General features: G+C 40.8%; 1 protein-coding gene across 1 annotated transcript; it reads left to right on the top strand.

Moving 5' to 3' along the window:
- The first annotated feature begins 236 nt into the window (after positions 1 to 236).
- Positions 237 to 25765, top strand: ADNP (activity-dependent neuroprotector homeobox). The gene is made up of 4 exons (XM_006839182.1): positions 237 to 309; positions 18895 to 19007; positions 20731 to 20823; positions 22655 to 25765. Exons 2-4 carry the CDS (start codon positions 18900 to 18902, stop codon positions 25763 to 25765), a joined length of 3312 nt encoding a protein of 1103 aa, XP_006839245.1. The 5' UTR covers positions 237 to 309; positions 18895 to 18899.

Raw genomic sequence — 25765 nt, forward strand, 5'->3', positions numbered from 1 at the left:
TGCCATCGTTATCTCAGTGGCCAACCTCCTTTGCAAAAAGATTGACACTGGTCTTCTGCGAGCACCCACCTTATTTGGGGGTGTTGATGTCTGTAGATTTTACTCCTTTCGTTATTTCCATAGGTGTGAGATGCACAATGCGAAACCTAGGCCCCAGCTTGGCCCCAGCTTTTGCACCATGATGCACAGGGTTGTAATTTTGGTGCTGAACTGATAGGTGGCCTAGTGCTTATGCCCTGTACTACCATTTTGAGGATCTGGACTCCGTTTCCTGCCTTGCCTTTTGGACCACATTGTCAGTTCACACCGGTGGGTATATTCCTTTTTGGAGGGATGGGGGAAGAACTACAGCAACATGGAAGCCAGAGACTTCTTTCTTCTTGGTCACCACCAAAGCCCACACTTCCAAAATTCCAACCTAGCCACCACATTCCTCAAGCAAGCTGCTTAGAACTGGCTGGCACCGTAGACTTCTAGAATGGAAAAATGACTTAATACGGTTTTAAGAGAAATACTTTCTGTTGATGATATTGTTTTAATCATTTACAGTCTTCCATCTTATGTATAAAGTACGTTAAGTACTCACCATTATTTGGATTAGACCAGTCTCAAGAGCTGCCCAGAACAGACCTTTCCATGAACTTGTCTTGCTACTAAAGGTTGACCAGTGTTGATACTTAAGAGTACTTTTAGAGACTTCATTTCATATCTCATGTAGATCCATCAAGATAAATTTATGGGAAACGGAATGGGCTACTCTTTGATACAAAGCTAACCAGTTAATGCTTACAAGAGAATTCTCTGGGCATTTGCTACCAAGTAGCATTTTCATGCAGTTTTTAAACTTGGATGGATGGCAGATTGGTTCAGGTATTTCATTAGAGACCTGGCATGTATTTAGTAGTTAAAAATCAGATGTTTAATCTAGTTGGTATTACTTTTTTCGTTTAAAAATACTGTATAATATTTGTTAAATTAATTCTGACCCATATTTGATCTGTGATACACAGACAGCTACACAAGTTTTTAAAATGAGTAATTTGAATACAACTGTTTGAGGATGTATTGAAGTTTATGAGAGTGCTTTTGTGTGATTTAGTGAATTATAAATTAGATGTAGTATTAATTGGTGTCCTTAGTGGGAATAACCATCCCCCTACTCTACCCTGATATGCACACACACACACACAGGAAAACATGAACTCTTAGAAAGCATATTTTCTGTTGTCTCAAAGATTTTCTTATTTTTTTTGACACTTCAAAAGTGGAAGAGGAGTGAAAAACTTGGCCCTGATGGCTAGGATTTACAAACTGTGGGTTTTAAAGTATCTACTATCCCTTACTAGAGGCTGCTGTACATAATGGAACTAAATACATCTTGGTTTTGGGGTTGCATAGTCTCTGAAATCATTGATATAGGTGGTTTCACAGTCTCCTGAAATCTATATAGAAAATGGGGCTGTGAAGTTGTCAGACTCCTGACTCTGCCTATCCTGGAAGTCATCAGTTTTAAAGTACCCATTGTGATTTGTTTCGCCTAAATACCTTTCTTAAACCAGAGTGTAGGAAAAATTTTGATATTATTTATATGAAAAATAAAGCTTCAGCTTGTTGACAGATTTAGCACCACTTGCAAATGCCCAGACGTTAGGCTTTTAATCAAGTAAACATTTTTATTATAAAATACATATTTATATTTGCTAACTGAAAGCATAGGGGTATAGGATAGACTGTTACACTGTTGCTTTCTATATAATTACTTTTGAGAATAACTATTTGGTATTTGAAAATACTTGGCAATGTGTGGGTTGATAAATTATGATTATATACAAGTATAATTGTGGAAAGTACTATTTACTAAGGAAAATAACTTTTTGTTATAAAAGAAGGGAAAGTTCAGTACTTGTATAGAGGGAAAGAAGTAAAATTAAAACTTTAAAATTTAAGCACAAGTGTTTCTTTTCAGAATCATTCACGGGACAGAATTGTAGACGTTATAACAGACAGATTCCGCTAGTTGGGGTATGCGTGTACGTTTGTATGGGTGCATACACATAGAATTTAGTCAGGTTTTTAGAGATAGAAATTGTCTTCCCATTATTAAATATAAATAAGAAACCCCAAACATTAGAGAAGTGGTGTAGGACAATGCATTTAAATTCTGGAAAGAATACGTCCGAATTATACACTATTTAAATAACCTACATAAATCTCAATGAAATAACCTTGAAAATTACGTTAAAATATGAAAATGTTGACATTTTTCATTTTGTACCATTGGAAGTCAATTTGTGGCTTACATGTGCCCATGAGAGTGTTGTGCAATAAACTACTTGTTCAACCTGAGTCTTCCAATGGATTTTTCACTTTAAAAAGTCCATTACATCTTCGAAACGTAAAATACTTTCAATGAAAGTTTACCTTTCATTTCCTTGCCCTAATGGCATGGCGTATACCTTAATAGAACTTCGGCTTCCTTAGGTGAGCAACTCGATGGTAGTTAAATATCCAGCATTTGGTATCAACATCAGTGAACTTAACAGTTTTTCATCCCCTATTTTTCCAGTGCTTGTGGGTTTAAGTCATTTTGCTAACCTCATTTATAGCTTTTATGTTATTTGGAAACCTGGACACTCCAACTCCCACACTAAATTGGTATTTTGAAAGTAAGAAGCTGCCAGGCGGGGGGCAGAGCTGTGTGTGTATACATTGACACTTTTCACCTAGATTGCTAAAACACTCAATGAGATAATGCCATCCGTTTTTTTTTTTGCCCAGCATGAGGGTCTTCATTGTGTGTTTTCCTTTTTGTCTGATCTGTTTAGAAAATGAGAGAAGGATGATTATGCTCTCTCAGTGTCTCAACGTCATAATACATTTAACTGTCTTTTGGTTTACTTATAACAAACATACCTTTAATATCTGCCAGTTTGGGCATGAGCTTAAGTGAGAATCCATATTCTGCTTAATACAAAAAAGGCTCTTGTGTATATTACCATGCTTTGAAAAATGGGATGCTTGATGTGAAGGGGTATGGACATAGAGAGAGGTGAGTCGTGGAGTATGTTCCAACTCATAACACCCCTGCATAGGGTTTCAGAGGCTGTAAATCTGTACAGGAGCAGAAAGCCTCCTCTTGCTCCCCCTAAACAGCTGGTAGTTTCGAACTGCTGACCTTGAGGTTAGCAGCCTGACACATCACCAGTACGCCACCAGAGGTCCCTAGATAAGTTAAAAATAAAAATAGGATCCAACTTTTTAAAGCGACCATCTTGATTGGCGGTGCACTTTGTTACTCAAATAGCGTACAACAACACGCAAAATTCTTGTAGTGTCTCTTCTGGGTTTCCTGGAATCTGTCTCCTTGTATGAGTCTGCTGCCCCCTGTCTTTCCAAGTTCTTTAAGACGCACACTCAAGCTGCTCTGGTATTAATGCTCCCCAGCTTAGTTCCTGGGTGGCAGCTAGAGAAATCCTGGAACCTCTCAAGAATTTAAACAGCATTCCATAAATAAACTTTTGGAAAGAGGAGCATGTAGAAGACTTAGGGTAGCATTTACTAGAAGACTCCTCTGAACAGTGGAAGATGTAATTTACAAACAGGCCTGTAATCTAAAGGAGGCTTTAGTCTCTGCTTATCCTATCCTAATACCGACACCAGTAAGGGTATAGATTTGTAATGAGTCGCTCAGCTGTGGATTGTTTTATGTGTCGCTTCTGTGACTTGGGTGATGCCTTTAATTAAGGACAAGCTGTAAGTCTAAAGGCTCCCTTGCTGGTCTTTGTGGTATTATAAAATAATGTTGATGGCTTGCTCATTTCATTTTCCAGCCTCTTTTATAAACCATTCTTTGTTCTCTCTGGACTGTCCGTGTTTAACAAGTAGGGAAATCTAGGCACTTGGAATGGTGCATTGATGAAGTGAACCACAGACTGTGTCTGAAGATCTGAGTTCTAATCCTAGGCTGCTTCCCAGGCCTTAGCACAGGGAGGGCCTTGCGTAGCTCCTGTCAGCTGTTTGGCTAGTGAAGAATGCGGTGAATGCAACCAAACTTCCCAACATGGCTCTGTAGGATAAGCAGTTTACTGCAAACGGGCTCGCAGTTCAAACCCACCAGCTGCTCCTCAGAAACCCAGTACAGGGTCTCTGTTAGAACATCCAACAGCACTAAACAATAGCTTCTTCCTAGCAGGGCTTCAAACCGGTTCATTCTGGTTCAACCCCTGCTGAGACTCTTCAACCCCAGAACTCTGAATCAGAATCTACATTTTAACAAACCCCCACACCCACCCCGGTCTTGTGGAAATGCAAGTTCTCAGCAGGGATCAAGCCAAAATGCACTGGTGTGTTGCCTAAATCCAGGGATCCTAAAAGGCTTTATTGGAATCCTGGTGTGGTGCTGTGGGTTAAGGTTCCAGACTGCAAAGCCCTTTGAACTGCAAAGTCAGTTGTTAAAGCTAACTAGCAGCTCCTCAGAAACTCTATACAGGGTCACAATGGGTTGGAACCAATTCGAGGGCACTTAACAATAGGCTTTAATGGGATTAAAGACATTGGCCACACCCCCAGCAGGAGAGTATCTACTTACTGTACTGATGGTACTCAGATGAGTTCCCAGGTCTGGTTTGAAATTCCCTATAGAAGAAGATTTTTAAAAGTTTATGCCCCTTCTTGCTTTTCCGGATGTTTCATCTTTGAGCTGTCTTGTTCGTTTCACTTCTAAGCAGCTATTTTGCTTAGATAGTTGCTAGCTTTTGCCCTGTGGATTGTTTTTTAATCTGAAATCTCTACTCCATTTAAGAGCTTGAGGTGGCCTGTCCTTCCCTTAGAATTTTCTCCTGGTAGGAGCTGACTCCTGTGTGAGTGGTCTCTTGTAACCTGGCATATTTGAGGAAACTCATGTCCAGTGGCAATATATTGGGATTTATTAAAATGGTGCATTAATTGTAAATTTAAAATTGGCCAGTTTTCTTTTGAAAAAGTGAACTGAGGATGCTGATGTACTAATAATAATGTAGGGAGTGCTCAGAATCCTGGCTCGAGGTCAGTTATACAAAAAAATAATAATAATGCAAATAAAATTTCTCTAGGGAAAGTGTAAGGATTGAGCCAACAAGTGGCCAGACCTGCTACAAGAGTGCTTCATTAAAAACTGCTGTTGCTTCAGCCTTGACCCGAGGAGAAAGTTTGTTTATAAACTTGAAAACATTTAAATAAATTCTATTGTTCAAGAATGAAAAAAATTACATTTAGTATTACTCAGGGGAATTTATTTCTGAGTAGTTTTGATACAACTTGACAGAAATTCATAACCCTTTTTCATATTTTCTTAAGCCAGATTGTCCATCTATGTTGATAGCACTTCTGAGCCTACGGAGTTCTTTGTAAGCAGTTCGTTTCCCAGGATCGGGCAGTACCTACTTGCAGTGAACACTCCCTAAATCTAGATTGATACACGCATACTTGCTCTTTTTTTTTTTTTTTTAAAAGACCCCCCCCCCCCCCCCCCCCCCCCTTTTTTTTTTTTTCCCAAATAAAAATTGATGTGATGCATGGGGAGGGTGCCAGATTTGGATCTCCCTCTCTGGATCTAAAGTCTCCAGCTGCTCCTCGCTCCATGTCATCATCTCTGGCTCCATCTCAGGCATCACTGCTTCTCTGGGTCCCGCTCTCTGCTCTTCTCCCTTGATGGTCCTAGGGACCTCCGCTCCTAGATTGAAAAGTGACTCACTCCCCTCCTTGCTATAAAACGTCTACCTTAACATTTCCGACCCTCACAATCAGTCCTGATAACAATTATTCACTATTGTATCACCAGAGACCCACCTGCATTTCATTGCATCAGCCCCACCTAGTCAGATTGAATACTACTCACTGGAGATTTTTTTTTTCCCTCTTCTTTTTACTTCTGGGTGAGCTCTGATCATGCAGTCACTGAAGCCAGGATAAGTGGGTATTATCTGCAAGTGTGGGTGTTCTTGTGCATTTGCCCTCTCTTCTTATCAGCTGGACGCTTCACTCTCCGCTCTAGTCCTCTGTGGCTATGTCACTGACTCTGGGCTCTGTGGCTGTGTCTCTGACTCTGGGCCCAAGAGTCCCTAGGTCTTGTCACACTGCTGGCCAACCAGGTCTTCACCTGGGTTCACAGAAGTCTATTGAACATTGTAGGGCTTAGCTCACCGCTTCATTGCTGTTTTTCCCTCACTTCCCCTTATCGGTGTCACGCGTGGTCACCGATCAGAGCGTGTATTCCCATTGAGTCTTAGTCTTGGAAGGGGGTTTGCACTGAGGGGACCCCACCACTTGCCTTGATGTTTCCTGGGCAAGCAAGTTGCTTGTTCTTGTAGTAACAGTTGGTCTACCTATGTTGTTTTATATTTTTCCTGTAGGTCTTTCTTTCAAGAAGTCTCTCCTGTTCTTCTAGCCACTCGAGGTTGGTCTGCTTTTTCTTTCAAGTGGGAATTTTCCATCTCTGGAGATCTGGATGTGGTTTAGGCTTCTACCTATAGTCTTATGTATTGCAGAGGTTCCATAGGAAGCCTCCTTCACTGGGCACGTTGTAGTCCCATTTTAGGTATTCCAATCAGTTATAGGCAGAAGACAGACTTACAAGCTTTCTATGGTGACTTCAGGCATCATCTTTCCCTCCACCCATGCACACAACCTAGCAGGATCTGAGGAGCTCAGCCTGAAAACCAGTGATTCCATTGGTGGTCTAGAGAGCAGATCCCAGCTAGGACTCAGAGTCGCAGCAGTACATGGTGGCAGTTTCCAGGGATAGGCACTGCTGTTTCTGTCCAGACATGTCTTTAAAAGAGGGGAGGCCACATTTTTAAAAAAAGGTGCATAATCTAGATGACACCTTTGTGTTTCTTTGTGACTGTAAGTCACCTAGGTTTGTTGTGGGTCAAAGTATTGTATAGAAATACTACTGTGTGTATCCTATCTTAAGTATAAATGCACATTGTGTGTGTAAGAACAGATGTTGTCATGGCAACTACAGTCTTAAAGGGTTACGTTCGGATATGAACTCATGATTTCCAAAGAAATTATTCCAGTGGCTTTTCTAATTTGAGGTAATGATACCGGTTTTAAGCATTAGCTTGCATCATCTCATTTAATCCTGACATATGAACAATGCACTAGTATCCTTCTGGTTAACCCAAAGGAAGCAGGACTTTAACAAGTGAAGTAGCAATTTCAGGGTTGCAAAGATGATAAAGGCAGAGCCAAGATTTAAACACAGATCTGTTCAGCTCTGGGCTTGTATTCTTAGTCACTACATCTTACTATTTATTTTTCTTTCAGGCAAAGGAAAGCTTTACTGTCTCACCCTATCCATTGTTACAGAAGTGTGATAATACACAGTAAAAGTTTTTCCTTGTGGATGAATATTTGTCCATTAAAATAATACAGTCTTACTAGAAAACACAAATTTTGATTTAGACTTAACCCTTGAACCTTTCTTTTCGTCTTCCTTACTCCTTATACCTAAGGTGCTGGTGGTGTCTCAGACCTTGCAGATAAGTCTGGAATGGTTTTGCTTTAAACAGTTGACTAGGTTTGGCATACTAGTCTGTTGGCTTCATCCAGCCTGCCTTAATGGGACCTGCAGAACACAACCAAGTTAATCATCTTAAAGTGTCATTGTAATCATTAATTCTCTCCTCCTGATGTCTGCAGCATCTCCTTAGTGCCACATAAGACTCTTAACTTCATACTGGAGGTCCTCCATCCTGTCCCCAACCTTGTCATTCTTTATTACCCAGAAGTTTGGCTTAGCCACCATTCTGACTGTGCAGTAGTTCCTAGAACGCCTTAGTTTCCTGCCTGTGGGACTGCACCCACAGGTCTTTTATAGTGGGTGCTGCATCAGGCCCGCGCCCCTCCTCCTCGCTGAGAATGAACTCTCCCCTTTTGTGGGTGTAGGCAGGGACTGTTGATTCAGTCTTTCCTGGGTGCCTGATGTACGCCAGGCACTGATCTAAATGCTCGAAAAAGTAAGAAAAGTACAGGCAAGGCCCTTAATTTTATGGTGCCTGCTTTCTCTTGAGTAATAAGATGAAACTCTAGTCTTACATGTTTTAAGGATTCTGTTGAGTCCAGCAGTCAAAACTGGGAAATTGCTGTTAAATGAATACCCAGACCGAAACACTGTCTGGTTCTACGCCAGCCTCAAAATAGTTGCTAAATACATAAATAACGGAACATTTGCTGGTTTCAACAGTCTGTACACGTGCAGTTCAGTGACATTAACCATGAAATGTTCCTGAAGTTTTCTGTTAACCTTTAGCAAAAGCTCAGTATTCCCTAAAGCATGTCGTCTGTCTGTCCCTGTCCTTCCCCCCACAGCAGTGATTAAAGTCACAATATGAATATATAATTTTGGTGATTGATAATGTGATGAACCTGGCTGTTGGTTTTCCATTAGATTTTTGATTTATTACTAATGAGTCACACTAACAAAAGAAAATGAAACTTGCTTGAAATACTAAAATTAAGGGTTTTTTGTTGTTACTTTTTAAAGGGCTCCTTGTAAGTGTTTATGGGGAAAAAACACAAGGTGATTTTGAAATTTAATACATGGGAATTCTGTGCAGATCTTTTTTGTACCCCAACCTGCTCTCAAATCATTTTGATTTTGTGAAACAAAAATAGTTGAACTCCTCATATAACCCCAGATGGATTAAATCTGTTATTTAGTGAGTTTTAGCATCTTTGACTTCGTAAAAGTGATACGCTCCTAATTATGCTGTTCCTGGTGTGGAATAGATTGGCTACAAGAGTGGACTAAGCCTTCTAACAACTTGTAGGCTACCCAGATTGATTCATAGATTGATACAGATAATAGAGTCACTCTATTTAATAGTGTCCAAAATGGTCTAGAATGTTGTAAAGATGTTCAGCGTTCCCAAGTTCCATCCAGGACATGGTCTAAGGGATCTGTCCAGTTCAAGAGGATTGTATTCGATCCTTAATATTTATAGTTTTAAAAAATTAATCAATTTCAATTGTCTCTGATTGTGAACCGAGACCACTGTGCTGGTAAAATTTAAGCAAACCTTATCTTGTTTTGCCGTTGCTTTAAAATTTCTAGTAGCTATACTTTAAAACTAACTTAGTTTTAAAGTATTGTCATTTCAACATGTAACCAACACTTGTAAGGTACATTTGAGCTATTTTATTGTATTTTTTCATAATTAGAGCAAAATATCCAGAGTACATTTTCTACTAATGGATCTCAGTTCAGACTAAGCCACGTTTCAAGTGCTCAGTAGCCATTTGTCACCAGTATCTATCATATTGGAAAGCCGAAAAAGCAGATTTTTTTTTTTTTTTTAAGTCCATTTTCTGAACTGTGAGACAGACTCTTCCCCTGCCTCTTCCTTTTTTGCTGTCTCCCCCACCCCCTTGGGAGACAGGATTTCTGTGAGCAGAAGTGGACCTTATAAAAACTTTCATGCTCGATTAGCCATCTTGCTGCCAGAGTAGTCAATGAAGTAGAATGATTCCAATTATTTTTTAAAAAGTTAACAACAGTAAATTTACTTAAAATTCTGGAAGGAGGAATGAACTCAGGTATTGTCTTTGAACACCTTCATGTAAATTAATTTTATTCTTTGTTGTTGCTGTTGGGTGCCATGGAGTGAGTTCCTACTCATAGCGACCCTATGTAGAGTTTACAAGGAACGGCTGGTGTGTGAACCTCTAACCTTGCAGCCACACCAGGTGTCCTCCATGTGATAGTGGTGGTGTAAGTGCAGTCAAGTCGTTTCTGATTCATGGTGACCCTGTGTAGGATTTCCAGAAAGTAGCTTTTGGTTGACGGGATAGTGCTGATCCTATACCAGCAATTATTCATAGACCTGTCAGACCATTAGCACAGTGTCAGCACAGTCCATGTAGAAAAGTTTCATCATCTCAAAGCATTATGGCTGACTTTTAATATTCCATTGTATGGCTGTACCACATTTTGTTTATCCTTTCATCACTTGAGGAATATTTGGTTATTTTTCACTTATTGGCTATTATAAATACTGCTTCCGTATACATCCATGTGCACGGTTATTTGTGGATGTCCTTTTTTTTTTTTTTAATTTCCCAGGAGTCCTGGTATGGCACTGTAGGGTAGGATAAGGATAACTTCAAGGTCTGTGGTTCAAATCTACCAGCTGATCCTCGGAAACTCTGTACAGGGTCTGAGCAGGCTGTTCATAACAAGTTATTTAAGGAAAGCCAGGTGGTGGTTCTCCATTATGATTTACATAGAATTCCTTCCTGTGTGACTATAGTGACATCCATGGTGATAGGAAGCATGCTTTGGGGCAAATGTTCTCAGAGCCTAGTTCTTGTTTCACTTCCTCTCTGGATGTGATAGAGCCATGTGACCAGAGTTGTGTGCATATTCTTAATCTTTCTATCACTACTTGAATTGGTTTGGCTGGACTTTTCTTTTTTAAGTCATAGAACCTGGTGGGATGTTTTTCTGGCGGGGTTTTGTTTTTGAAAGGCCCTAGCTTCCTCTCCATGGGTAATGAATGGGAGGGGCACTGCATCCTAGATCTTGAGATACAGCCTGAGACCCCGCCTGCCCGTGTCCAGGTGGCCAGTGCTGATCTGTACAATGAGAAAAATTTAAGCAAACCTTAGATTCTTTCAGTGATTCAAAGTGCAGCTTTTTATAACAAATTTCCATTTCCATTGTGGTTTTGAATATGAATCTCAGTCTCCTGTCAAGGTCTGCACTGGGCATTTGTCCTTTCTCATTTGTTGTCAGATACAGAAAGCCTGTTGATCTATCGTTCCTTCTGATCCAACATAGAGTCAATGAGACAAATCTTTCCTTCTCACCATTTGAGCCAGCTAATGTTGAAAAGGGTGGCATGTATTTTTAAAAAAGAGAAGACTGTGGTTGATGCTAGGCCTGTGTGAAGTGGCTGCCACCAACACAAATGTACTCCAGGAACATTGATTTTAAAATATAATACCCAGAATTACAGGGGTTGTCATCATACATTTTATCCTCCTAATGATGTGTTGCATCTAAACAACAGTTCATTCTGAGCTCCAGAGAGATTGACATACTGGAGCAATAGAACAGAGGTGATAGAATGGTGAACTACGTTTGATTAACTTGGAAAATGGAGAAAGACTTTGGGGCAGGTGTCTTAAAACTTGAAAGGCTCTTACGTGGCTAAGGAATTAGACCTCTGATGGCTGTACTAAGTGTAACAGGCGAGTTTAAAAGCACTGTAAAGAGTCAACTTGAGAACGGAGACTTTACAGTGTACATTGAGTAGTGGCCTGGTGGGATTTTCCAGTTCCTCTCACTAGAGGGGACCAGGCAGAGTTAACTGGTCTCTTAGAGCAGGCTTTTTTATAGATGAAATTTATACATTGTTTATAGAAAAATGACAGTATATTTCAATCACCAGACACTTGTATAAGGTAACCATGTCTAGATAAATATACTCATTATTATGGAAGGTATTCTATGAGGAATATAAACTGTTAAATGCAGAATTTTGTAAAAATGATGTGGATTAAAAGGTAAAGGAAATGGGTGGGGCTATTTGTTTTATTTCTTAAAGTGGACGCAATTGGCAATTTTGTGTTTGAAACTCTGAATATGATTATCATCATCATCAAATTGGGAAAACAGTAGAAGTCCAATGTAGATAGTAGTTATATATGGAAGAAACCAAATGAGAATACATATTCTGCCTGCTGCTTTGTCCTCATTAACAGTATTCTAACATGATTACAAATCAGGCTGCTAACCTCAAGGTTGGCAGTTTGAAACTACCAGCTGTTCCGCGGGAGGAAGATGAGGCTTTCTGCTCCTGTAAAGATTTGCAGCCTTGGAAACCCTGTGCAGGGATCACTAGGAGTCGGAACCGACTCCATGGTACTAAACAACATGATTATCCTAAGTGACAGTTGATGCTCACTATTCAAATTTAACTTTGGTACAAGTTTGCTGTCATTCACCAAGTGCTTTCTCTTCCTAATCCTCTTGACTTCCTTAGTGTATCCACCACCACCACCACCCCTTTAACCTCAACACTACTGTACATTTTCTAGGGAGATGAAACTTTTATTCCTTCAGATATGCTACACAGCAATATTGCCTACTCTAGGAGAACATTCTGCCCCTGGGTGATGATGGTGATATGCCATGGAGTCTGTTCCAACTCCTTTATAGGGTTCTTTACGGGATCAGAAAGTCTCATCTTCCTCCAGAGGTGCAACTGGTAGATTCGAACTGCTGACCTTTCATTTCAGTTAGCAGCCCAGATCATAATCCACTACACTGCTCTTAGATAATTACGTGTTCTCTTGTATTTTGGATTGGAAGGTGGGTAGACAGACACTGGTAGAGTTGCTCCTTTTTTTTTTTTTTTCCCTTATAAAAGCCTCTGATACTTGAAAGTCTTGGTGTGGCATTGAAGGATAAGCACTTGCCTGCTAACTGAAAGGTCAGTGGTTCAAACCTTCGTAAACACTGTACAGGGTCACTATGAGTAGGAACTGAATTGGCGGCACTTGACAACATAAGAGAGTGAAAGATGAGGTTCTGTTGAGGGCTGTGTGTTGGAAGACTGAGTTAGGGTGATTGCTTCCAGCCTGAAACTGGGCCCCAGGTAGCCCGACTCACTAACTACTGAGTTAGTGTCACTGTAGAACTTAGTGACACATCCTTTACAACAAATACATCTTTGTCTACCATTTTCATTGTAGATTCCAGGATAGTCAAAGATTGTTATAAAAAGGAACAGAGGACTTGACAATGACTGAAGTTTACTCAGTTAATGCTGTTACATTGCTGAGGGGAAGGTAGTAGACAAGATGGTACATAAATATGAGACTGATGTTTTCGTAGTAGTTTTAATCTTGATGGATTCCAGTTGTTTCTACAAAGACATCACAAGATTTGCGGGGTTTTTTTGTTTCGAATTACAGTCCTGGCATCATAGCAGTGAAGTTCTTGACTGACACTTTGGTTCTGTTAATTGGAGTCTTTGCAAAATGTCTTGTCCCATTTAGGAAACTGCCAGCATAATTTAACATTCTTTAGTTAGATCAGTGGTCTAAAGAAACTTTAAAAATCTGTTTAACCCCTCTGTGGATTATAAGATCTTATGTAAATGCTTGTGTCTTGGTGTTAATTGAAGTGCTCGGTTTTGAGTTAAGCGGGACAGAAACAACTCTGTATTTTTGCATATTAATTTGTGTTGATGTTACCAAAAATGAAATTATAATTTGAACCTCTTCTAATTTTTATTATCATAGTAGATACAGATATCACTTTATTTCATTAGTAATGGCATCATGTCTAGGTTTCTTTTTTTTTTTTTTTTTCTTTTTTTTAATAATCTCCTCCAGGTAAAAGCTATTTCCAGCGAGATTGTATTTTTATTTATAGCTTGAATGTAGAAATGTTAAAAATACAACATCAAGGTAAAAACATTATATATTGATCCTTTAGGCTTACCGTGGGCTTCTTATAACTTTGTATTCTGGTCAGACTGCAGCTTTATTTCAGGGAGTTTTTGAGTAGACTCTTTATTGGACTTGTGGTGGAACCCTCGAGCGTCATGCTTTGGTTGGTTTACCATTGGTTGACCACTAGGCTCAGATTCTACATTTCAGCTGCCACCTTGGCGTAAGTTTACATCAAGGGCTTAGCTTTTATTTCAAAGAGACGCTGCCTCTATCCCTTTCAACCCACGCAGCTCTACTTCATTTTTTAAAAGTTTGAAGACCTGGTTCAGTCTAAGCAGCTCTGTTAGGTGCTATACAGAGGGAGCAGTACCCATCCTTGGCTACTGTCAGTGTAGTAGTAGAAATGTGTTTGTTATGAAACATGTAGATTTGTATTAGTATTATAACTGATGACATTAGTTGTTGCTCTGGCTACAGATTTTGGTTCCCAAATATCAGAGAGTAGCAGGTGTACCTGCAGTCAATGGGAACTAAGTCACTGTCATACTTACTGCTGTCTTTGATAGCATAGCGAACCAATCCAGTATGCTCTTACCAGGGATTTGAGGAAATTATTAAATAATGTATATTTTTAATCTGAAGATTTTTATGTTGAAAATGCCTTACTGGATTGATGCTTGTAGTCGCTAAAAAACTTAATGTGGATAGGTTTGATTTGGAAGTTTTTTTCTCCTGGCTGATTATTTGTGTCTGGTCAAAGGTTTAAGATGGGATTTTGTTTGTTTATTTACTTATTTATTTTTAACTTTCCAGTGGCACAGTTCTATTGACCCTTGCCTAAGTAAATGCTTTTTCTGCTTGTCTTCTGCCCCTAATTATAGGGACTATATGGTGCCATCCTTGATCTGGTAGCTTTGCAGAGGTACTACCGTAGACAACCCACATTGACTGTGTACAGTCAGGTCCTGCAAGCCTTGCCTTGAGCCTGCTGACCTAGCACTGCCATCAGAAGGGCCTGGAGTCCCCTTCTGTCTTCCTAACCCAGAAGAGCCAAGTGCACTCTTCTGACTAGACCCAGGGCTTTGGGCAGAGCTATTGTATTGGCAAAGAATTTATACCATGGACTGCCAGAAGAAGGAACAAACCTGTCTTGGAAGAAGTACAGCCAGAATGCTCCTTGGAAGTGAGGATGGTGAGACTCATCTCAAGTATTTTGGACATGTGATCAGAAGGAGAACCAGTCCTTGGTAAAGTAGAGGGTCAGCAAAAAAGGAGGCCCCTTCAGGAGATGGAGTGACACAGTGGCTACAACAGTGGGCTCAAACATAACAATTAGGAGGAGGATGCAGGGCCAGGCAGTGTTTTCATTCTGTTGTGCATACGATCACTATGAGTCAGAACCAACTCAGTGGCACCTAACAACAACACTGTTTCATAAATGATTATAATTAGATTTCTCAGTTAATGACCTCTATGGCTAAATAAAAGTTCACAAGTATTGTTGTTGCATCCTCATGCCCCTCCCCCTTTCCCAGTTCAGATTCAGCCTATAGATAGGTTATTATTTCCTTATTAGTCGGGTCTATCTACCTTTACTTAACCTTTTTGGTATCTGAAGTAAAGGAATAATTTTGCTTGTGGTAAAAGGAGAGGGTGGTATGCATTTGATCAGTCTTTATATGGTTTTAATTCATTTGTAGCTTTAGGCTACAGATGTAATATTTTTGTTTCATTCCTCTGATGCTTGCTTTCTAAGAAGCACGTGAGTAGAAGTGTAACTAGGACCCTAATGAGTAGGTGTGACTGTAATTTGCAGAAATGGATACAGGAAGCCAAAACCAAATCAAATCCTTTGCTAGCAAGTCGATTCGGAGTGTAACTGTCCCATAGGGTTTCCAAGGCTGTAATCTTTATGAAAGCAGACTGCCAAATCTTTTTCCCACTGAATGCTTAACTGCTGCGCCACCAGGAGTCCTTTGATACAGAAAGAAGTGTAGGTAAATCATTCAGTAAACTTAGGTCATTCTCAAAAATTGATAATTTAATTGTAGTTCATCATATAGCAGGGGAAAGAATAATGACATGAGCAAACATTGAAGTCTTCATCCCTCTGCTTTCTCCTTGTGGTTACAGCTCCCGACTCAACATTTTCAGCATCACTATCACCCCTCCTTGGACCACATGTCCATCTCTACTAATCGTAGTGTTACGAGGTGGAATACTCTTATTGGCCAGCCTCAGTCATACACATTGATGTAATAGCACACCAGGAGGGCTAGGGCAGTAGGGCAGTTCCAAGAGGAAGTTGTTAGGTAATGACTGAAGCTGCTCTGTGCTGTGGACCCCACCTTCTAGAATGGATGCTTTTTTAAACGGAAGGATTTTGCCCTTGCACAGTGTAGGTGCTCAGAGAGTGATTGATGAACATAAGAACAGTGGTTCGTTTCCATTAAATGGGTTATGTTGAGCTGTGAGAGGTTCCAGGGTTGACTGAAGGGAGCGCAGAGCGTTCCTTGGTTTTGTGGTAACAGTTCTGACCTGCCCGAAGTGGTCATCTAGATAGCCAAGGAGGATGGGAAAGAATTACCATTGAGGGAGCAGATTGGGGAAGAAAGTCAGTCCATTCCTCTACATGGGCACTTTGTCTAGATTTCAGATTCCATGGAGGAAGAGGCCAGAAGAAATTCTTGAAAATGCTATAAAACAATTAAATTACATGAATGAACCCTGGAGCCAGCTATTAACTTGAACCTTAACGTTTCTTGCAAGCTGTAAGCTGAGAAAACGTGGGCCCCATGCTCTTTTTCTGAAGATTCTAGCTTGATTAATAAACTTGATCGAAAGAGTTTGTCTCAAGGAATCTTTGGCTTCACTCGGGTATAGAGAAAAGCTCAACTATATACAAAAAGTGACTCCTTTGAATTGGGGAGCCTGTTGAATTAAAAAAACAAACTGGCAGAATCTTTGTGAATTCTCTTGAATTTGCTAACACATGTGAATGTGTTACTCTAGCTCCAAATGGACAAACTCTTGGAAATGGCCTCCAGAAACAAGCATCCAGGTCACCTCCTTCAGCAGGAACAAGGACAAATTATAGAATTGCTGTAATCCTAACTCGGAACATTCATCTATCCATGTAAAGTTTAATATGGACGCTTCCTAGTTGCTGAGCATAGACGGAACCCTTTCCTTGCACAGCATTTTCCAATAAGTAGTGTCAGTATTAACCACTGCCATCAAGTTGATTCCATGAAGGCCTGTCCAATTCGGTGTAAATATGTAAACTCAAGAGAATGGCTAAAATACCACTTGTTCAGAACTGCGGTGGCTCAATTGGCTGCCGACCCTGCACTGTGGTGCTTTTGCCTGGAGTTCTTAACGATGTCTTGGTTAGCACTCAGATCTCCTGATGTTTTCCATAGGAGAGTGGGTTTTCCTTTATCCCTGCGCTCCAGTTTATGACTTCCCCTGGATATTTTCTAGTTGGTAGCCTCAGTGATGACTGAGCTTTGTATCTCATTTTGCTGAGATGCTGAACTCTTACCAGGTAGGAGATGGGGGAAACCAAGAATGCCTGCTTTCTGGGTTTATCTCTGCTTCTGAAGTGAAGTGGTAGGAAGAGGATTCACTTGGAGTGTTCCAAAGAGCTGCTGGATTCGGACCCATAGAGAGTTTATGAAATGAATACAGAAGCAGCGTGTTGCTTCAGAGACTTGGGTGTCTTTGGGCATCCATTCTGGTGCCTGATCTCTTCAGAGTTTGCCTGTAATACTTTAATGTTTTTCTATCAGATGACTCTAAAAGACCTGGTTTGTGGAAACCCGTTTTATTAAACAATTGACTTTTTTTTTCCTAATTTAAAACCATCAAAAAGACATTTTTTAAATTGGCAATAAAATTTCCACAAAGAAAAATTGATATAGCCTTGGATGCACATTAAATATATCAGAAGCAAATTCTAATTTCTAATGTAGACAGTAGAGGAGGCAGACGGTACCAGAGTCACTGCCCCTCTATTTTGGAGGCTGTCTTTCCTCAGTGTGAGAAGTCTGGTGGTAGTTCGCTGAAATGCATTTCTCTCTTGGTCCCAGTTTAGCTCTGGTACTTCATACACAATAGTTTGAGACTTCTAAGATGTATTATCATATGGAGATTCAGAATCTCTAGATGTATTCCTGCGTTGGCAGGCTTCTCTTTTTCCTTTTCTGTTGTTGCCATTTGTTATGTTTGGTCACTTGGATAACTTGACCTTACATGATTATGGTGTCTCAATGGGAATGGTATTAGAGGAACAGCCAGGTTTGCATGCATTCAACTTCACTATCTGGTGCTTTGGCTTTTGGTTTTGGTTACTAGAACTATTTTATGACCTTCAAGGAGCCCTGGTGGTTTATAGTGGGTTAGGCAGTGGCCTGCTAACTGCAAACTTGGTGGTTCAAACCCACCAGCCACTCCACAAAGAAAGATGTGGCAGTCTGCTTCTGTATAGATTTACAGGGTGGGAAACCCTAGCAACAGTTCTACTCGGGTCTCTAGGTTCTCTAGGAGACAAAATTGACGACTATGGGGTTTGGTTTGTGTCCTGGGAAAAAAAAAAGTTTGTTTAGATTTAAGTTGTATGATTTCTTACTCTATTTATAGGAAGCGTTTATGTATCATTCACATAATGGAGGAAATACATATTCTCAGCTTCCAAAAACACACACTGTTGTTTGTAAAGAACTTGGGAATGTGGATCTAAATTTCACTTCCCTTACACATGGAGGCTTTTCATTTTTCCAAAGGATTCCCGTTAATCTTTGTTTTAGTAATGGCTCTAACAGTTGTTAATTTGCTCTGGTGCCAATTGCAGAGTTTTCTCCTACTCAGTATTCATCTCATGACCAGAAGTGAGTTGCCTGTGTTAGGTGTGGTGCTGACGCGGGTGACTTACATGCCCATTAGTGTTTGTAGTTTGGAGAGTGTTTAGGATATTTCTTTAAGAATACCATAGCAATGTACAGGACCATTCCCAGACAAGGAAAAGGTTTTTTTTCCTGGCACCCAAACTTGGGTGGGAATACCAGTATGGTAGGCATTTTTCTTATTTTCGGAAACTTAACCATCATGACGAGAGGAGCACTCACATTATTTGGTCGGTATTGGTTCCCAATTCTCAACTTTTGAGTTCATCCTGGAACTGATTTTTCAAAAGTCAAATCCATCAGAATTGTGCCAGATTAGTTGGGTCATAGTCTTGTCATAGCAAAAAACTTCCTGTTAAAAATAGCAAAGATTAGGGAGCAGCATATATTTTACATTCAGGGCATACTAGATAATATTTTATATACCTTTTTTTTTTGGTCAGTCTGGGCAAGGGTTTGTGATCGATCCTACCATTAGTGGATTTAGTAAATATTACCCGTTGTACATGTTTTGACTTGATTTAAATTTTTTTCCCCCCACTAGAAACTATGTTCCAACTTCCTGTCAACAATCTTGGCAGTTTAAGAAAAGCCCGGAAAACTGTGAAAAAAATACTTAGTGACATTGGGTTGGAATACTGTAAAGAACATATAGAAGTAAGTAGCATGTCATTTTTTTATTTTAACATGACTCAGCTCTGATCCCTTACTTTGCATCAGTGGTCTAGATGGTTAATTCTTAGGGTGGGATTCTGAATTTAACGACAGCATTAGCTTCACCAGAGCTTTCTCAGTAGCTGGACTTGTTCATCTTTGCGTCCTAAAACAAAAGCAGCTACCTTTGAATGACAACCTGTGTGTGTCAGACACTGCACTAAGTGCTGTAAAATTGTCTCTAAATTAACCCTTCAGTAGCCCTTGGGAGGAGGATGTAGGAATTCTTTATTTCCAATTGATCAATGAAGAAATGGGTCCAGGATCACACCGCTGAGTAAGTGACAAGGGAGGGCTGTCCGGCTCCCAAGCTGCAGTGTTGTGGTGGATCTAGCTGACGGTGAGGCATACATGGAAGTTGGCTGCTTACTCTCTCTTTCCTTGGGAATGGAGCATTTGTTGGCTCTTTGAACCCATCCTAGAGTATTGTCTTCCCCTTGTATATGAGTTTAGACTTCCCAGCCTGTTTTTTCTAGCTTTTTTATTCTCTGAGCCTTAGAGCATCCCATGGGATAGAGATAGCTAGCTGGGGCATTGGCCTCTCCTCTTCAGATCTCATTCATTCCTCCAGGTCTTATGGTGAGCTGGTCACACAAAGCCTTGTATTGAAAAGAAGTTTTTAACTGTTGTCCCCCATGAGCCTCTAAGTTTGACTGTCGGGGGACCATCTCTACCTTGTTCAGTCTAATGTTCCCCTAGCACCTACTACAGTGTTTTGTACATAGTGGGTGTTTGGTCAGTGGGTAGAATTGTAAGTTTAAAAGCAGATGCCATTGTGCAGTAGAGTTTGTTTGCCTGCGCCTCACAAATGTAGTCCAGCGGTATAGCATGAAGACTGTAGCTTCTTCACAGTGGGTTTCTCTGGTTCTGTGGCCCCAGTGTAGAAGTAGCCCCTCTCCTATCCCGCAAGTTCAGTACATCTGCCCAGTTGAAGTGTTCCATTCAGCGCCACACTCAGCAGGGTCATCTTCACAGGAACGCTTCAGGAGGGGACCTTTTCTATCCTGCGTTTGATTTGTTCTTACACTAATAAGCCCATTATATACTTTGGAGATAACGTGTACTTGGATTTCCCACTCAGGCTCTAAGCACTTTATAAGTGGAGGGAAATTTTACCCCAACACTTTGCACTTTTGTCTTCCTAGTCTTTGGAGAAAGGGGCCATTAGATTGTATATAAGCGTATAAATTAACAATCATACTGCTTGCTTTTTTTGTGTAGATTCTTTTGCTTTCTTTTTAGGTTTAAAAATCCGAAGTTTTCTACCCCTTCCCCACTACAGAAAAGCCGGGTCTGTAGTGCTAGAAGTGGACATTGCAATCTCACATATATTTCAGTTCTGTAACTGCTGAGTTGCTGTATTCTAATGAAAAGTGCTTTAGTATAAACACACAACTGGTTTTTACTTATTTAAGACTCCCAGTGGTTTCCTTGGAAACCTGGTTGACCATCAGGGAAATGTTTGGTTGAAATAAAATATTCACTGCAACTTCCATATGCTTTTTTTTGTAATTCCTCAGAGCCTTATCACTCCTAACTGTGTTTTGCATAGGGTGGTTTATTCTGGGTCTCTCCCAAGCCCTGGTTAAGTGGTAGGGTTTGTGTGCGAGCTTGGGCTAGAGGTGATTCTACTGTGCTTTTGTAAACTTCTTTCACTGTTTTCTAGGATTTTAAACAGTTTGAACCTAATGACTTTTATTTGAAAAACACTACATGGGAGGATGTAGGACTATGGGACCCTTCACTTACAAAAAACCAGGTAAGTAGCACAGCAGACTTCCCTGTATGGCAGCATTCTTGGAATGCCCAAGTTCTGCTATACGCCTTTCTTAGTGATGCATCCCAACCGTCTAAACTGGACAAATGTCAAAATTGTTGTGTGTCATATTTTTCTAAGTGGTTGGGAAAACCCTTTTATTTTCTGTCATTGGACTAAAACTTCCAGCATATAAGAAGAAAAAAATTTTACTTATAAAAAGCGCTGAAGTCAGTTGTACATCAACGTTCCCATTTTCCAAATACTTTAGCTCTTTCATTTTCAAAGTTTTCTCTCCCAACATTCAGTTTATCCAGGTTTCCATCATTTTTCTCTGCTGTTTGGTTTTTTCAACAGAAATGTGGGCTGCTCTTTTCTGCTTAATCTGATGTTGCCCCTCTGTCTGTGAGGGGCCAGAGCCAGCATGCTGGGAGGAGGGAGGAGGGTAGGCTTACAGGACTCTGGGGGATGGCAGTTGTGAGAGATTTTTACATTTTTCACAAATTAAAAACCGTATTAATAGTCAGAGGTACCAAATGTCACTCGATGAAGATGTGGCAAAGATAGGGTTTTTATATAAGTGGCGTTTCCTTTCTATCAGGAGAAGTGATGGTCAATTCAGATGTTACCATTAAGGGCCGTGGAGTTGGTTCTGAAGAGTGGCTAGTGGGTTTGAACTGCTGACCTTGTGGTTATCAATCTAATGTTGATTCTACAGTACCACCAGGACTCCCATAGTGTTCATAGTTTTGTTCCTCTACTGGAACAAACTTGGGGTAGGGAATTGATACTTTTGCCTCAGGACTGTAGTACATAGTTCTCTGCTTCCTTTCTTATACCCCAGGAGAAGGTATTTAGCAGTGTCTCTCAACACATGGACGCTTTACAGTGGGAATGCATCATTTTCCTTAGTTCCATTTTTAGAATCCCAAACCAGGAAAGAAAGGTTGAGCTTTAAGGAAAACAGTGTTTCATTTTGGTTCAAACCAGTGTCTGAAAAAGAACTGGATTTCCAATCATGTGTTTAACTTGTCTCCATCAAGAGACCAACAGCACAAAAGTTAATGCTCAGAATTCTGAGAGTTGCTCTTTGATCCCCGTATATATATTCTGTAATAGAATGCCGCACATGCCTTGCCTTCTACAGGAAATTTGTATTTAGCTGCTTAATTTTCATCAAAGCAGCTGTCGCTTCATTTAGCTCTTTTGAAGCTGCTCTCTTGTTTGAGAAGGAACAGCAAGGATTGTAGAAGAAAGCGGACTTTTCAGAGCAGTGGGTGTTTTGATCAGCAGTGAAATCTGAGTGACGCTACACTCTACTCCAGAGAGATAATGTGAGATTTTTCGCAAGATGTGGGGTTTTTTCCCTGTGGTAGTAAGGATAAAAGGTATACCTCTCATACTTAATAATTATCTAATTGCCATGTAACACTCTGGGGTCCTGAATTTTGCTGTCTAATAAATCCAGAGCCTTTATTAGCTTCCTGATTCACTGAGTGAAAATTATTTCATATATCATTACATTTCTAGCTATAAAATGTTTATTTTGAAGCCATTTGTCTGAAACCAAATCAGTAAGTGTGACTGGTATTTTCTAAACACTAAGAAAGTGACATTGAGTTTCTGATTTACACTGTGCAGCCCAAATGAAAGTACTTAATAATTAATTAACACTACTGCCAAACGGGGAAAAAACATTATACTGAAATCAATGCATTCCATACAGAGTTTTGTTCTCAAAATTACGTCCTGGGGAATGTCTGAGGACAACTGTAGACTCTGTCATTGCCTATCTGAAATGGCATTCTGATTCCAGTTTTTGTGTCTTCCTTAGGACTATCGGACAAAACCTTTCTGCTGCAGTGCTTGTCCATTTTCCTCAAAATTCTTCTCTGCCTACAAAAGTCATTTCCGGAATGTCCATAGTGAAGACTTTGAAAATAGGATTCTTCTTAATTGCCCCTACTGTACTTTCAATGCAGACAAAAAGACTTTGGAAACACACATTAAAATATTTCATGCTCCCAATGCCAGCGCACCAAGTAGCAGCCTCAGCACTTTCAAAGATAAAAACAAAAACGATGGCCTTAAACCTAAGCAGGCTGACAGTGTGGAGCAGGCTGTTTATTACTGTAAGAAGTGCACTTACCGAGACCCTCTCTATGAGATCGTCAGGAAGCACATTTACAGGGAACATTTTCAACATGTGGCAGCACCTTATATAGCAAAGGCAGGCGAAAAATCGCTCAATGGTGCAGTCCCCTTGGGCTCAAATGCCCGGGAAGAGGGTAGTATTCACTGCAAGCGATGCCTTTTCATGCCTAAGTCCTATGAAGCTTTGGTACAGCATGTCATTGAAGACCACGAACGCATAGGTTACCAGGTCACTGCCATGATTGGGCACACGAATGTTGTGGTTCCCAGGGCCAAACCCTTGATGCTGATTGCTCCCAAACCTCAAGAGAAGAAGGCCATGGGACTCTCACCAAGAATTAGCTCCCTTGCTTCCGGAAACGTCCGCTCTTTACCATCACAGCAGATGGTGAATCGACTCTCGATACCAAAGCCTAACTTGAATTCTACGGGAGTCAATATGATGTCCAATGTTCACCTTCCACAGAACAACTACGGAGTCAAATCTGTGGGCCAGGGCTATGGTGTTGGCCAGTCAGTGAGGCTGGGTCTCAGTGGCAATGCACCAGTCTCTATTCCTCAGCAGTCTCAGTCTGTGAAGCAGTTACTTCCCAGTGGAAATGGAAGATCTTACGGGCTTGGGTCAGAGCAGAGGTCCCAGGCCCCTGCAAGATACTCCCTGCAGTCTGCTAATGCCTCTTCTCTCTCATCGGGCCAGTTAAAGTCTCCTTCCCTCTCCCAGTCACAGGCACCCAGAGTGTTAGGCCAGTCCAGTTCCAAACCCACTGCGGCTGCCACAGGCCCACCCCCAACCAATACTTCCTCAACCCAAAAATGGAAAATATGTACAATCTGCAATGAGCTTTTTCCTGAAAATGTCTATAGTGTACACTTCGAAAAGGAACATAAAGCTGAGAAGGTCCCAGCTGTCGCCAACTACATCATGAAAATACACAATTTTACTAGCAAATGTCTCTACTGTAATCGGTACCTGCCCACTGATACCCTGCTCAACCATATGTTAATTCACGGTCTGTCTTGTCCATACTGCCGGTCAACTTTCAACGACGTGGAAAAGATGGCTGCACACATGCGCTTGGTTCATATTGATGAAGAAATGGGACCTAAGACGGATTCCACTTTGAGTTTTGATTTGACACTGCAGCAGGGTAGTCACACTAACATCCATCTGCTTGTAACTACATACAACCTGAGAGATGCCCCGGCTGAATCTGTTGCTTACCATGCCCAAAATACCCCACCGGTCCCTCCAAAACCACAGCCAAAAGTCCAGGAAAAGGCAGATATTCCTGTCAAAAGTTCACCTCAAGCTGCAGTGCCCTATAAAAAAGATGTTGGGAAAACCCTTTGCCCACTTTGCTTTTCAATCCTAAAAGGACCCATATCTGATGCACTTGCACATCATTTACGAGAGAGACACCAAGTTATTCAGACAGTTCACCCAGTGGAGAAAAAGCTCACCTACAAATGCATCCATTGCCTTGGTGTATACACCAGCAACATGACCGCCTCGACTATCACATTGCATCTAGTACACTGCAGGGGTGTCGGAAAGACCCAAAATGGCCAGGATAAGACCAACGCCCCTTCTCGGCTTAATCAGTCACCAGGCCTGGCACCTGTGAAGCGCACTTATGAGCAAATGGAGTTTCCGCTGCTGAAAAAGCGAAAGCTAGATGAGGATGCAGATTCACCTGCTTTCTTCGAAGAAAAGCCCGAAGAGCCTGTCGTTTTAGCGTTAGATCCAAAGGGTCACGAAGATGATTCTTATGAAGCCAGGAAAAGCTTTCTAACAAAGTATTTCAACAAGCAGCCCTATCCCACCAGGAGAGAAATCGAGAAGCTGGCAGCTAGTTTATGGCTGTGGAAGAGTGACATTGCGTCCCATTTTAGCAACAAGAGGAAGAAGTGTGTCCGCGATTGTGAAAAGTACAAGCCTGGTGTGTTGCTGGGGTTTAACATGAAAGAATTAAATAAAGTCAAGCATGAAATGGATTTTGATGCCGAGTGGCTATTTGAAAATCATGATGAGAAAGATTCTAGAGTCAATGCTAGTAAAACTGCTGACAAAAAGCTCAACCTTGGAAAAGAAGACGAGAGTTCCTCAGACAGTTTTGAAAATTTAGAAGAAGAATCCAATGGAAGCGGCAGTCCTTTTGACCCTGTTTTTGAAGTTGAGTCTAAACTCCCTAATGAAAACCCAGAGGAACACATACCGAAAGTAATTTCTGAGGATGCTTTAGAAGCTGAGGAGAAACTAGACCAAAAAGAGGAGAATAATTCAAAATATGAAACTGTTCATTTGACTGAGGAACCAACCAAACTAATGCATGATTCTTCTGATAGTGATGTTGATCAAGATGACGTTGTTGAGTGGAAAGATGGAGCTTCCCCATGTGAGAGTGGGCCTGGTTCCCAACAAGGCTCAGACTTTGAGGACAACGCCTGCGAAATCAAACCAGGTACCTGGTCCGATGAGTCTTCCCAGAGTGAAGATGCAAGGAGCAGTAAGCCAGCTGCCAAAAAAAAGGCTACCTTGCAAGGTGACAGAGAGCAGTTGAAGTGGAAGAATAGTTCCTATGGAAAAGTTGAAGGATTTTGGTCCAAGGACCAGTCACAGTGGAAAAACGCATCTGAAAATGATGAGCGCTTGTCTAACACACAGATCGAGTGGCAAAATAGCACAATTGACAGTGAGGACGGAGAGCAGTTTGACAACATGGCAGATGGGGTCGCTGAGCCAATGCATAGCAGCTTAACCGGAGTCAAACTCAGCAGCCAGCAGGCCTAG

Source organism: Chrysochloris asiatica, unplaced genomic scaffold, assembly GCF_000296735.1.
Source record: "Chrysochloris asiatica unplaced genomic scaffold, ChrAsi1.0 scaffold00023, whole genome shotgun sequence".
Taxonomy (NCBI): Eukaryota; Metazoa; Chordata; class Mammalia; order Afrosoricida; family Chrysochloridae; genus Chrysochloris; species Chrysochloris asiatica.